Source organism: Calidris pugnax, unplaced genomic scaffold (assembly GCF_001431845.1).
Source record: "Calidris pugnax isolate Ruff unplaced genomic scaffold, ASM143184v1 scaffold246, whole genome shotgun sequence".
Classification (NCBI taxonomy): domain Eukaryota; kingdom Metazoa; phylum Chordata; class Aves; order Charadriiformes; family Scolopacidae; genus Calidris; species Calidris pugnax.
In genome coordinates, this window is record NW_015090989.1 from 2543197 (window position 1) to 2555533 (window position 12337).

General features: G+C 37.9%; 1 protein-coding gene across 1 annotated transcript in view; it reads left to right on the forward strand.

Annotated features, from left to right (window-relative positions):
- Positions 1-12337, forward strand: part of SYTL5 (synaptotagmin like 5) — a 97473-nt gene that overhangs the window by 66371 nt on the left and 18765 nt on the right. Inside the window, exons 10-13 of the mRNA XM_014954072.1 lie at positions 4168-4257; positions 8531-8596; positions 9626-9804; positions 10664-10766. Coding sequence (XP_014809558.1) covers positions 4168-4257; positions 8531-8596; positions 9626-9804; positions 10664-10766 — 438 coding nt within the window. The remainder of the gene's footprint in view (positions 1-4167; positions 4258-8530; positions 8597-9625; positions 9805-10663; positions 10767-12337) is intronic.

The window sequence follows — 12337 nt, forward strand, 5'->3', positions numbered from 1 at the left end:
TTGCATCTCAGCAGCTCTATAGCTTCTTTGCTAACATAGAAGACCTCTCTTGTGACATAACCTTGATTTAGTTGCTCCAGGGTCTGTGAGAGTGCTAATTCCCCTTTAAACTTCATTCATAACGGGGTTCATAATTCTCTAATTCATGTTCTTGTTTGTTCTATCATATGAAGTCAATGTACTGCATTCATCAGTTTTAGTGTTACTCTGGTTTTTAGGATAGTTTTACTCACAGGAGTCCTTCAGAGTCTTGTCATGCTCATTATGTATGCAGTCTTTTGATATAAAGGTTGTGGTGCTGTTGCAGTTCAGTTTCTTTGGTGCTTGATACAAGAGGCAAAAAGAAAGATATCTGATTAAAATAACAACAGCTTCTGCAGCCTGAGAAAAGTTACACCTTCTTTTCTCCTGGCCAGCTGGTGGAGCTGGCTGAGGTCCCTTGTTCTCTTATTTCTGGGTGATGGGAGCTGACAGTGATGTGGGAGATGCCACATGTCAATAGGATAAGCAGATTGCTGGAATCTATTGGCTGAAAGTGTGGGGAAAGGCTTTTAGATGCTTTGCTCCCAACTTTATCCAGGAAAACCTATTATGCATACAAAGAAATAAGCTGGAAAATCGAATTGGTATTTTACTTCTCTTGATATTTTACTTCTCTAACTTACCTTTCTCTCAACAGTGAAAACCCTAGAAACCCACATACTGTAGTACACGTTTACCAAGGAGTGTGGGGAAGCAGTTAAATCTAGTGTTGTGTTCAAGTGTGAGCACCTTATCTAGAGAGGTGTGTGTGGGATTCCTGGCCAAGTAACGTTCATTACACGCTCAGCTGCTTTATTAGAAGCAGTTGGATAATGTGCGTTTTATAACCCCCACTGGAGACAATGAGATTAATGTCCTACTAGCTCTAACTATAATAAGTTAATTCCGCTAACCAATTATGTAGCTGCAGTTTTGTGGCACCTCCTGAGAAACATAATCATTGTGGTGCAAAATGAATTAAGAGCATAGATTAAATGTTAACTGTTTTTGGTTTTTTTTTAGTTTTTGATTTGGTAGTCAAATAACTCGTTAGGACTTCTTGTGAAGCACTGTTAATACTTGAGTGCCTAAACTTGAAACACTCCAGTCTGAAAATGTTCCTTTACTGGTTGGGGGTTTTTTTGTCCTGTATTTAATTATTCAGCAATAAAAATGTAGCATTGTTTATTTTAAAGTCCTCTGGGTATGTATACAACAGTGTAAAGGAATGACTTTTGGATGTGTTACCAGAATTGCTTCTTCCTGTTGCGTGGGCAAGAAATTAAGTTGTGTATTCTTGGGCTAAACTTTAAACTTGAGTACATCATCTGAATTCTGAAGTCGATGAGGAAAGTAGAAGTGAAGGATGGGATGGGGGTTTTTTTGGTTTTATTTTAGGGTGGGTTTTTGTGGTTTTACTTTTGAAGGATTCAGCTCGCTCTCTGTCTCTCTGAAATGGTTAGCTCTGCTGTGCCTGAGTCTCCACAGGCTTTTTCCTTGAAGTATCTATGACTTGTTTTTCCTGTGGAGTGGTAGCAGTGCCCTGAATAGATTAGAAAGAAACCAGCAGAGGAGGCTCATTGTAAGAACATGAAGCTAAGAGGAATTTTTGCTTCAGTATTTAAATTTTGGGCCCAAATAGAGTAATTGCTTGTCCTGATTTCCCTCTGCTCAATATTAAATATGCAGTTATGATTGGAAAGTAGCAATGGAAAATTTAGCATTGCTTTTATCTGATTTTATTTCAGTTCAGTCACTGGAGCAAAGAAGAGATGTAACAGCTAGTTTGATGCATGCTAATGATAAACGCTCTGCAGATCTTTACGTAAACTGTGACAGTTCAACTCTCCAGCAGCATTTCTTCTCTGCTCTGTTTTTTCTGATTAGCATAGAAGTCTTTGAGACTCCTGAGTTTGAATACAGTACTTTTCTGTTTAGTTTAAGAGGGTGAGAGTGACTAAGCAATAGGTAGGTCACCATGTGTGAGATTTTTATAGCTGCAAAGCAGATACAAGGAATTTGAACACTTAACTTTCGTTAAAACTAAAAGCAGAGTCTTTCAAAATACCTGCCATAAGGTTTAAGGAAATGCTTGAAATTTTCAAGTTACAGTTTATGGGATGATAGATCTGTTTTTGGTTTTTTTTTAGTTTTTGATTTGGTAGTCAAATAACTCGTTAGGACTTCTTGTGAAGCACTGTTAATACTTGAGTGCCTAAACTTGAAACAATCCAGTCTGAAAATGTTCCTTTACTGGTTGGGATTTTTTTTGTCCTGTATTTAATTATTCAGCAATAAAAATGTAGCATTGTTTATTTTAAAGTCCTCTGGGTATGTATACAACAGTGTAAAGGAATGAGTTTTGAATGTGTTACCAGAATTGCTTCTTCCTGTTGCGTGGGCAAGAAATTAAGTTGTGTATTCTTGGGCTAAACTTTAAACTTGAGTACATCATCTGAATTCTGAAGTTGATGAGGAAAGTAGAAGTGAAGGATGGGATGGGGTTTTTTTTGGTTTTATTTTAGGGTGGGTTTTTGTGGTTTTACTTTTGAAGGATTCAGCTCGCTCTCTGTCTCTCTGAAATGGTTAGCTCTGCTGTGCCTGAGTCTCCACAGGCTTTTTCCTTGAAGTATCTATGACTTGTTTTTCCTGTGGAGTGGTAGCAGTGCCCTGAATAGATTAGAAAGAAACCAGCAGAGGAGGCTCATTGTAAGAACATGAAGCTAAGAGGAATTTTTGCTTCAGTATTTAAATTTTGGGCCCAAATAGAGTAATTGCTTGTCCTGATTTCCCTCTGCTCAATATTAAATATGCAGTTATGATTGGAAAGTAGCAATGGAAAATTTAGCATTGCTTTTATCTGATTTTATTTCAGTTCAGTCACTGGAGCAAAGAAGAGATGTAACAGCTAGTTTGATGCATGCTAATGATAAATGCTCTGCAGATCTTTATGTAAACTGTGACAGTTCAACTCTCCAGCAGCATTTCTTCTCTGCTCTGTTTTTTCTGATTAGCATAGAAGTCTTTGAGACTCCTGAGTTTGAATACAGTACTTTTCTGTTTAGTTTAAGAGGGTGAGAGTGGCTAAGCAATAGAGTAAGGTAGGTCACCATGTGTGAGATTTTTATAGCTGCAAAGCAGATACAAGGAATTTGAACACTTAACTTTCGTTAAAACTAAAAGCAGAGTCTTTCAAAATACCTGCCATAAGGTTTAAGGAAATGCTTGAAATTTTCAAGTTACAGTTTATGGGATGATAGATCTCCATTGGGGTTTTTGCCTGTAACTTTAAGTAAAAGTTAATAGTCCTATTAGGACTTGGCCTCAAATATATTCAGTGTGTATGATGTCACAACAAGTTTCTTCCCACGTGGTTTGACAATAACTTGGGGCTTTCAGCACCGCCTGTTAGATCATGGGTCTGTGTTAATGATCGTGTTCACGAAATTGTCACCTGCCACCAAAGACAGTGTGAAAGGCTGCAAGTGTAATGCAAATTGTGTGTTTGTCCATTTGTGTGCATGTGAAAGTGTGCCTGACATAACTGTGGATAATAATTGGAAAACTGGGTTGCTGGATTGTGAAAAAAAAAAAAATAATAAGTTCCCATAAAACCATGAAACCTGGGCTGTAACCAGGAAATCAATCATCTTATGGCTTCTGGTTATAAATGTCTTTAGATAAACTAGTATCAGAGATCCCCTGGCCACTGGTATCAGACCATAATTCACTCATTTCTTTTGTTAAGATTCAAAAAATTCTCACCATGTCCCCATTTCCAAACCTGAATTCCTGAATGCAAATAATAGTAAGTAAAATAAGGTAATTCACATCGCATTGTAAGTGGGTTTTGTTTTTGTGCACAGTTGTTGGCAATGCACAGAATAAGATATGAAGTGTGTGTCAAAGCTTTTCGCTTCTTAAGCAACTGAACCCTGAAAACCTAACAGCATCTTTTCCCCTTGTGCCGTGTGTCTGCACAAAGATGTGGAAAATATAAATCAAAATTCCTCTAGAGATTAGAATTTTGAATGTATCCTGCACAGTCTTCCTAAAGCAGGAAATATTAAAAAAAAAAATACCCAAGCAACAGAGGCTGACCAAATACAGAGCAGAGCACAACTAAAATGCCTGTTTGTCATTTAGGATTATCTGGATGAAACAGAAGATATTGATGACATAGTGGCCTCTCGTTATTCAAGGAAACACGGACATTTGGCAAGTGGATTATCAACAGTAAGATCTTGAGTAGAAAACACATGCTTTTTTCTTCCACAAAAGACCATTGCTCCTCCAAAAAGAAGTTTAACTTCATACCACTTAGCAGCAGACCATCTTTCATCCTGCACTTGAGAAACATCCTTTAACATTTAGATAGCTTTTCTACATTTTTAATGCTGTTTAAAGCTAAAATGCAGTTCTCTGCAGTGCGTGGAAAGAGAAAACCATTTTGCATACTCATCAGCAGATTTCCTCACATGCTCAGGTTACCACCAAGCTGACACGTGGAGAAGGCAAACCATAATGACTGCTCAGCTTTGCAGAGGAGCACTTAATCCCAATTTTCTTGAAGTGAACAGAACAAGACTGTGGTGGGATCTTACATCTCAAACCACTTTCTGATTGATCAGGTTCTTGGGACACAGATACTCATATGTGTGTTTGCACTTCCCTGGCATCATCGTCCACCCCCTAACCCTGCTTCTCCCCCTTTTCATGACGTGATTTCTATGCCACCCACATCTGAAAAGCATTTCCCTTTACCATGAGGAGGGAAATACTTGGGGATTTTGATTGGTGACAACTTTCTACCTTCTGCAATAATTGTGGTATTTTTCTTTTATATCTTTTTGTTTCTTGTCATACCCACAAACTATACACTGTAAATCAGATGTTTGAGTCATGTGGTTTCTAACTGCTGCAATTTAATATTGGTTTTAAAAGGATAGCTGCATTTTCAGGTTGTAACAGGTGCTTGAGATGCAACAAAATTGATACAGCAAGTCTTATGCAGCTTATTATGCAGTCTGTTATTGACTGGGGAAGAAAATGGATGATAAAAGTAGCTTTTAACATGTCTAGTTTATGACTGCCTGCTGTGTACCTCATTTTTGGGATCTGACACTTAGGATGTGGGCAACTAGATAGTATCTTCAGGAAAGTTGCAGTTACCCTGACAGTTACCAATGAACTGTCCTTTCTAGACTGCATCCCCATTAGTCCCCATGCAAGCAGAGCCCAAGGAGTGTCATTTAAGTTCTTGATCCCAAAGAGATGGAGTTGACTGAATCCAAGCTTGGCATCTCTGAGAAGGAGAAAAGGCTGACAAAATCAGAGCATTTTGATATCTTAGATCTGGCCATGTCCAGATCCTTTTCCCTTCTAATTTGTGTAATTCACAGAAACAGACAGAACAGAAACGTGCAGCACTTCACACCAAATCAGACTTGAGCAAGCGTAGTCTGTTGACGCTGGTCTAATTAGACCCAGTTACCTGAGGCTGACTGTGACTCATTGTCTCCAATGTTTGCTGGTTCCATGGATTTTACAGACAGAATTATTTTTATTTCCTCTGAATATTGATATGAAGATTGCAGGTGCTTAAGTGCTTTCTCTGTTTAGACCATTAACTGACAAACTGCATTCAGAGAGCCTTCCCTCTTGTGTACTGCAGACAGCATTCTGTCTGGGCATCGGGTTTTGCCCTTTCCTATAGATTTCCCTTTGACCTTTTTCTTAAGCAGAGCACAGCTTTTCCACTGCTGTAGGTTTGTGATAATCTCACATCTCAGTGCTCTTGTTTCTCTGTATTCGCCATGACATGTTTTTTAATGTCACTGCAATGCTACGCTAATGGCAAAGTTGCAAATGGCAAGCTTCTGCTCCCTGCAAGAGCAGGTTAATTTTACAGGTTTTTTTTCATTCCCCTTAAGTGTGTGTTACTAGTTATTAGCATTCCCCCTCTCTCTTATTTTTACCTTTACTCTGCTTGTTATAAGCCTTTGAGCTTTCTGCACTGTACAGATTTTTTTGTGTGTACTTATCTGTCAAATGACTGTCTACTATTAAGTCACATGGGAATAATGTTGTTAATGAACAGTAGGCTCTAACTGCATGATTTTTCTATTTTTCCCCCCCTTTCTTTTTTCAAATATGAGAATTTACAGTATGGGTACTCTGACAATGAGCATTTGAGGTAGAGGAAGAGATACCTCAAAGGATAAAAGATATTTGATATCCACTCATGTTACAACATGAGTGAGCAAAAATGGAAAGGGATAATGACATTGAACAGGAACTGTATCTCAGCATTAGGGTATTTTTCTTTGAGTTTTCCTGAAGCTAATACATGAACTATGTATTTATTTTTCCCTGCATCCTTCACCGATTCCTCTCCTAAACACATTCATGTGGTTGTGTCAAGATGCATCACATCAGTAAGAGTAAATTGTTCCAGTGCCTTACTACAGTGATAAGATATGATGCAAAACAAATATAATTCTTAGTGAGGTGCTGAAATGAGGCTCTGCATCTTCCATATGTGTGGTTGTGTACTACTTAGAAAACTAGAAAATGAGTAGATTTCTTAAGGACATCACATTTAGCATACGTGACGTCCAATGGAAATGCCACCGAACAGAGTCTGTGGGGACAAAAGTCAAGTATATCAAATACTCCTACTAAATTTGTATTATCTTGTTTGTGGTTTGTAAGCAATTTAGAAATTGTGTTTGCATAAATTCTGTGGTCAGAGGTCATCTATTTAGGGTTATATTAAAGGTTATCTGTTAGGATTTTATGTTGGTTCCCTCCATCCCTCCCCCAGTCATTTATCCCTTGCTGCCCACTTAACGAAAGATTCAATAGAGAAAAACTTGTCCATCTCTTCATGGTGGTATAACCTTATTTGTTTTCTGAAGTGGGCACACAAATTGTTACTTCCCTGTAACAGGAAAGTAATTTAGGCATTTTGTAGAAAATACTGCGACTGTTAAGTTCACTAACAGTGTCCAAGGATACTTATTTTCATGCATGATAGAGATGGAAATGCATAAATGGTAAAGGCTGGAATTCAGCTAGAGGCATGTTAGGAATAGGAGAAAATACGGCACGTTTGTCGGTGTGTGTTGTTAATTCTTCAGTAATTTTAACAAGTCCTGTTCGTGGAATTTCAGTTAACTGTACAACGGAATAAAAGGACAAGCATTTTTCTTTTCTTTTTAAATGAAGAATACAGAAGGCCAGCAGAAATAAAAAAAAAAAAAAGAAATACCAAACCACCACCTTTTTTGCTGTTTATTATTCCCACATGATGTATAAAATTAACTTTATGGTAAAAAAATATATAAATACCAAACCGCCACCTTTTTTGCTGTTTATTATTCCCACATGATGTATAAAATTAACTTTATGGATAATGATATCTCATTCTGGTTTTTTATGTCTCTTCTTGTTTACCATATTGACACAGGCCTGCTTATCCCTCCAGTTTTATTTGCTGCAGGGCTCCCAGAGTTGAGTTTTGCCACAGACTGATTCTTTTTGTGTGGCTCTTCCCTTGATGCTCTTCCTTCTTCCCTGCAGCTGATAGAGGAGGAGGTAGATCAAGATGTAGTTTCCCTTGAGGTTATTGTGAGATTTCCAAATACTGCTCTGGCAAGCAATATTCTATTACTGTGTTTTTTCCCACAGTGACATGTTTAAATATTTATGATGTATAAAATTAACTTTATGGATAATGATATCTCATTCTGGTTTTTTATGTCTCTTCTTGTTTACCATATTGACACAGGCCTGCTTATCCCTCCAGTTTTCTTTGCTGCAGGGCTCCCAGAGTTGAGTTTTGCCACAGACTGATTCTTTTTGTGTGGCTCTTCCCTTGATGCTCTTCTTTCTTCCCTGCAGCTGATAGAGGAGGAGGTAGATCAAGATGTAGTTTCCCTTGAGGTTATTGTGAGATTTCCAAATACTGCTCTGGCAAGCAGAGAGGGGAAAATGTTTCCTCCAATATTCTATTACTGTGTTTTTTTCCCACAGTGACATGTTTAAATATTTGCGTGTGGTTTTATCTATTCTTACAAACTCCACACAGAAAATGAAATTTCTTACAAAATTGCGAATCCGGCAAATATATGAATGCTTATCTTTTAACTAGCTTAAGTGAGAACTGACTTCATGCAGATATAAATGAGGACAAATCCAAATATAGTCCAATACAAATCTGAATCTGTTGAGTTGTGTTCTAAAGTGTAGTTTTTTTATTTTGATAAGACAGATACTTTTTAATTACCTTGAGCCACAAGTCCTTCAATACCCAAAGTAAACGGAAAACACTTGTAGCGTTTCTCTGATTTGTTGATACCTTTTTCTTTCTTTCTCACTAAGGCTTTGCAATGCAAACTTCCTTTATCTGTTTATATAGGTAAAGATTTATCACTGTACTTATTCTTTCTTATTGCAGCTATCTAATGCTCTTTTCTCTTGATCTTTTGCACTGCCTTCTTTAAAGAACTCCCCAGAAGGCTCTGACAGAAAATGGACGTATTTAAATGTGCCAGAAAAAGATGGTGACACTGTGAGTTCTTCTGAATCCTCTGCTTAGCTTACTTTTCAGGTTTCTCTCTCATTTCTTCCTCTTTGTTGAAGACAGTACCTGTGTGTCTTACTGTGAGTTCCTCTGCTTAGCTTACTTTGCAGGTTTCTCTCTCATTTCTCCCTCTTTGTTGAAGACAGTACCTGTGTGTCTTGCAAGGTCCCTATGTAGTAGGATTTACTAGTTATATATGGTTATATATGTTTTTGAGACATCTTGCTCAATGACTCAAAAGAAAACATGCACCAGATTTCTTGAATGTTTCTGATTCTGACAGTGTACATATTGCTCTGGTTTTCTTTGAAAACATTTAGTTCTTTCCTAATTGGAATCTTTTGAAAGAGGAAATCCCCATAGCAATACTCTGCATGGTATGAATGAAAAAAGGAGATTGAAGGGTGATATATTATGTTGCAGTGGAAAATTTTGTGGATTACTGCTAAACTTCTGGATTTAGGAAAATTGGAGAAATAGTGGGTAGTGAATTTTGCTCATTCTTTTAGAATTGCTAATGAGAGGTGAGTTTCACTTTAAACAAACATAGATTTATACTTCCATTATAGGAAGCATGCTTATAACTTTTTCTAATGGTTCTGTCAGCAGTTGTCTTATGAGACAGTAAAAATTAGGTGGACAGATGAGCCAGAGAGGTGATTTTTTTTCTGCTTGGAACTTATGTGAGCTTACAATTTATGTAGCCTGTCTGCTTTTCAGTTCATGCATGAATTAAATGGTGATAATTTAGATTTAGTCATGTTTATAAATAGGTTTGAGTCCTGTGTGGAAAAACATTGACTGTCTAGACATTTGAGCTCTTATTAATTATACTTCTTATTCCCTTTTACATCAAATGGTGGGATTTCTGTTCTATGATATATCTGTTTTCATAAAAAGTCCTATCAAGTGTGACAATATTGCAAGGCTGTAGCTGTATGAAAAAAATAAAAAAAGCAGATTCTGGAAAAGAGTAATTTGTTTAAACCTCTAAGTCCTTTTTCTCTCCCCCTCCAGACTAGCATTAACAGCATGCTGAGTGTATATAGTGAAACTGGTGACTATGGCAACGTGAAGGTCAGTGGTGAAATCCTTCTCAACATCAACTACAGCTACAAAACAGGTGCCCTCAACATCCTGGTGAAAAGTTGCAGAAATCTGGCTGTTGCAGATGAGAAGAAGCAAAGGACCGATCCGTAAGCACAGAATAATTTCCCTTTAGGCTCTGCTAGGGGTGTCCTCCACCTTATCATGTGCTGTAGTCAGTGACGTAGCCTGGGGTTGTGATGTGAGCCTGAGAACGCATAGGATCCAGTGGCTACAAGGCAGCATTCTGATGATGGTTGATTTTGGATTCCCTGTAGGAAATGCATTTTCAATATATTTACTAAGGCAACGTATGCCTGTTCTGGAGAAACAATAAGATTACATAAATTATCAACCTGTTTGGTAGTAAAAGGGCAGAAAATACAAAGGAGTAGGGAGGCTGAATTGATTTCTTACTTCTAGAATCAAAACTGAAGTATATGAGAGGAGTGATGTTCTGGAGGGAGGGAGGGAGGGATAGAGAGAGCTTTGGGTTCACGCATCTATACATTTACTTTGTAAGGACAATGTTTTCTGAGCTTCTTATTATAGTTTTTATATAATATGTAAACTCTCTTCTCAGGAAGTGGTAATTGGTGTCTCTAATCATGTGTAATCCTATCACATGTAAGGTATAAAGATTTTCATTCTCTTGTATTTTCAGTGTGTGCATTGATGTAAGTAACCAGTCAATAATCATATACTACAAAAGCGAAAGCTTTCTGCATTTCTGACAATGAGTAAATTAATTTAGCTCTGCTTTTTGTTACTCTGATCCTATCAGACTAACGCTGCTGTGTTTGTAGATAAAAACCACACCTCTCCATGCTTCACATATTCTCTGTTATGTGTATACGTTGTTTAGACTGCAAAAAGTAATTTCCTCATATGTGTTGCTGATGCAGCAATATCAGGTCCTTGCTCAAACTGTCCTTTTTCCTTGCTAATAATTTACTACTTGATCTGCAGATATGTCAAAGCATACCTTCTGCCTGATAAGTCCCGCCAAAGTAAACGCAAGACCAAAATTAAAAGTAACAGCACCAATCCAGAATTTAATGAAACACTGAAGGTGAGAACACTGTCTCTCTCTCAAGCTGTGATGAATGTTCCGTTTGTGCTCACAGGCATTTTCTATATGTGTTCCAGTGTGAGGATTAGAATTTGGAAGAGATGCCTCAGAAGGGAAGGTATTTAAGCAAAAACATGTAGTAATCCTATGAGTTGTAATTTCTGGCTTTCAGCATTGGGGAAGTGGTTTTTTTGGTTCCCTCCTTTACAGGTAAAACTTCTTATGATTTCCCTAGGTCTCTTTCAAAATTGTTCGTGTTCTTATCTGACCTGAGGTCAGAGATGTTAAAAGCACATCAAATATTATGTATGCCCTAAGTTAGCAACTGATGCTGAAGTAGATCAAGCTTAAAATGTCCCATCTAACTGATTCCGAAGAGAAAATAACCTTTTGCAGTAAGATCTGAATTTCTCTGGAGGCTTTTATTTATTTTTAAAGTGGAACTGACTTTGATAAGAAAACACCAACAATAGCTTCACCGCCTGCTTTCCTAAAAAGCTATGGTGAAAATAATTTTCTTTTGCGAAAGACAATGACAGATTACTTCCTTGAGGACCGGTGGAACAGAACACCCAAGCTCTTTCCTTCCTTGCCTTTTACCCACATCCACTATGGAGGCTGAGCTATTTTGAGCTCCTTGTGAGCTGCTTATTCACGTCCTTGGCTCTGTGGTGAAGGAGGGAATGTCAAAGTTTCTGCCCAGTTCACTGCCTGTCTGGTCCATGGGACCACAAGGCTCCTGGTGATTCCCCTTCCTGTCAATTGACGGTAGTTGTCCCAGTCATCTGTCATGAGGCCAGAAACACTTTTTCATTTCTCCTGAATTTTTTTTTTTTTTTTTTTTTTTTATTCAGCCGTATCTGAACTCCTTTTCTCTTTTCATCTCCTAATTTGCAGAGCTTCATGGATACTTTTGTGTTCATTAGTTTCTGGAAAAAACTGGATTTCAGCCTTGAGCTGTAGGCTTGCACAGATACCATACCGTTTGCAGTGCTAATAACAGGTGTCTAATAGACTCAGAATAAATAGTCTGTGCACCTTATACACTGATAGAGTCAGACCTACCTCCAAGCTACCTTCTTTAAGTGAGTGAAATGCTCTGGATGTCCATGAATTTGCACACATATAGATCTGAAGCAGCACTGTACATGAATTAAGTTGAATGAGTCCATGTAATTAAGCAAAGGCTTTTCCTACACACTTCATTTGTAAGCACCGGTTGTGTTCAAGTGAAATGTGAAATGTCAATTGACTTTAATCCAAACTTTGCCCCGGGTGAGGAGCAAAGCTTGTAGGGCTGCCCACAGACTCTGATTTTTTTTTTTTTTTTTTTTTTAATTTCAGTGATGTTTTAAATACGTTTCTTATAGTAGAGGCTAATAGATGTTCCCTGGCCCATATACTTGGCTTAACCTGGCTACAAAACTATTTTGCAGACTTATATACGCTTGGTCTGGCCAGACTGCTTGCCAAGGGGACAGCCTCTTGTTATAGCCTCCTTTATAAATGGTGTATAGTAAAGACTTGCCTGAACTGGGGGGGGGGGGGGGGGGGGCTTTAAACTTTTTTGT